General features: G+C 45.5%; 1 protein-coding gene across 1 annotated transcript; it reads right to left on the bottom strand.

Annotated features, from left to right (window-relative positions):
- Positions 1-227: 227 nt before the first annotated feature.
- Positions 228-1,812, bottom strand: LOC146772480 (uncharacterized). Its single transcript, XM_085637000.1, has 2 exons — positions 525-1,812; positions 228-406 (listed from the first exon to the last, which is right to left on the bottom strand). The coding sequence occupies exons 1-2, from the start codon at positions 1,810-1,812 to the stop codon at positions 228-230; spliced, it is 1,467 nt and encodes a 488-aa protein (XP_085493126.1).
- Between the last annotated feature and the right edge of the window lie 268 nt (positions 1,813-2,080).

Below are 2,080 nucleotides of genomic sequence, written 5' to 3' on the forward strand. Positions count from 1 at the left end.
AGGCTGCAAAACTGCCACAGATTTCCTTCCCAAAAGAATTGGAGAAACTTCTGATGCGGTGGCCAAATTGGGATGGTTAAATAAGCATCCTTTAGGTCTAGACGGGTAAGCCAATCCCCTTTCCTTAAGATATCTCTGAGAAGGTGGATTCCTTCCATTTTGAAATGACGGTAAAGCACCCATTGGTTTAGGTCTTTTAGGTTTATGACTGGTCTCATCTTTTTGTCCTACTTCTCTACTAGAAAGACATTGCTTACAAATCCTATCTCCTGAGCTACCCGGATAGCACCTTTGGCAAAAAGGTCTTTTACTTCTTGGGAAACCAAATTGGAGTCTCTCTCCGAGAATCGAATTTTCCGTGGAGGCCTTTCTTGAATAGGAAAGTCTATGAAATCTATCTTGAACCCTTTGACAGTGTGTAATACCCAAGGATCTTGAGTCACCATGCTCCAGTTTCCAGAGAAAAGGGCTAGTCTCCCACCCACCTTTATAGGGATATCTGAAGGGTCTTTGGGAGGACTTACCTGTTGAGAAACCTTTGGGCTTTCTTTCCCCTCTGAAGCCTCTTCCACGGAATCTTTGCCTCTGGGGAAAGAAGGAGGACTGGGATGTGTAGCCAGATTGAGGGAATCTCCCTCCACGTCCCGCGAAGGGTCTTGATGAAAAATTTCCACGGCCGGGGAATCGACCCCGCATCCTCCCGGCCCGGGTAAAAACTCTGTTGTTAAAGACTCTTTTAATGTCCTTTTGGGACTTTTGGATGGAGTTAAAGACTCCTACATATTTTGCCATATCTTTGATAAATTCCTCTCCGAAGAGAAGGCCCTGAGAGGAGGCTCCCCCTTCCTTATTAGCCAGTTCGACTAGCTTTGGGTCGATTTTCAATAGTACACTCTTTCGTCTTTCGTTGGAAAGCGCAGTGTTAGCATTGCCCAATAGGCAAATCGCCCTTTGCGCCCATTGGCGCAGCTCTTTTGGGTCTATGGGATTATTATTCAAATAGGCTCCTTCGGCTAGTTCAAACATTTTGGTGAGTGGACCCGTAATGTCAAGCAGTCTGTCTTGACATGACTTAAGACCTTTGTCAAGGCCTTTCCTCGGGTCTCTACCGGTTTTGGCAATGAATGCCACTACCTTGCTGTTCAGATCAGGCGTCGCGGTGATCTTATCCAGTAGAGAAGGGCGAGGACATTCGGATCTAAGTATAGATCTGACTTCTTTGGGTATTTCTTTGCGAAGCCAGAAGGATAGATATTCTCCGATGTGGTGGGACGGGACCCATTCCGGAGAAAGAGGGTGCTTGATGAGGAGGGGGTCGAACATATATTCCCCAAAGGGGTCAAGGATTCCCATTTTAGACCCTGAGGCCTCTGAAGCCTCACCCAGACTATCTCTGGTTTCGCCTTCCTCTTCAGGATTGAAGTCTGAGGAATAAGAGAGGTCAATCTCATCCTCTAGAGCATCGTCACTATCGATGGGGATAGGAAGGTTAGGGCCTTTGAACTGCTCATCTGTTGTGCCCGAGGCACTATCATTGTCACCGCCAAGGCGTGAAGTCAGGAGAGTAGGGTTGGAGCTCCTCTGTTTTTTTGTACTTTCAGGATGGTTCATTTTAAGTTGTCTTTTCCTCTGCGCTGTCGCAGTCTTAGTGGGCTCCTCCTGAGAGCTTGTGGATGGCCATCCTTTTATAGTTATTTTTTCTAGCTTTTTATTAATTGTGTCATCCAGGGACTCCATAACGTTATGCAAGGCCTTATTGATAAGCCCCTCTAATTTATCCTCCATAGTGCTCGGTTGAGGGTCTGAGGACATAGAGACGGTTGAGGTAATAACTGCCAGCTCAGGAGAGGAAAAAAACAAAATGGTTGTCTGGTTGTTATGGGAACCGATAATCTAAGATGGATGTTAGTTCGTGCTAAGGGGCTTTCTTTTAAAGAAGGAATATAGAGGATATGAAAGTCCTATCTCTGATTAGAGGTTGTTTGTCCTTTCTCTCTTTCATTAGTTAGCCTTGAGTCAGGTAGGGTATAGACCTTCCTTTCTGTAGTCCTTTTTTAGTTGTAGTGATGTTTAGTTAGTG

The sequence above is a fragment of the Triturus cristatus genome, chromosome 12 (assembly GCF_964204655.1).
Source record: "Triturus cristatus chromosome 12, aTriCri1.1, whole genome shotgun sequence".
Lineage (NCBI taxonomy): Eukaryota > Metazoa > Chordata > Amphibia > Caudata > Salamandridae > Triturus > Triturus cristatus.

Excerpts from the sequence above, each read along its gene's own strand:
- LOC146772480 (XM_085637000.1), bottom strand. The coding sequence starts at position 1,812 with ATGTCCTCAGACCCTCAACCGAGCACTATGGAGGATAAATTAGAGGGG. Across the intron at positions 407-524 it reads GCCCAAAGGTTTCTCAACAG|GGTTCAAGATAGATTTCATA; the intron begins GTAAGTCCTCCC and ends ACACTGTCAAAG.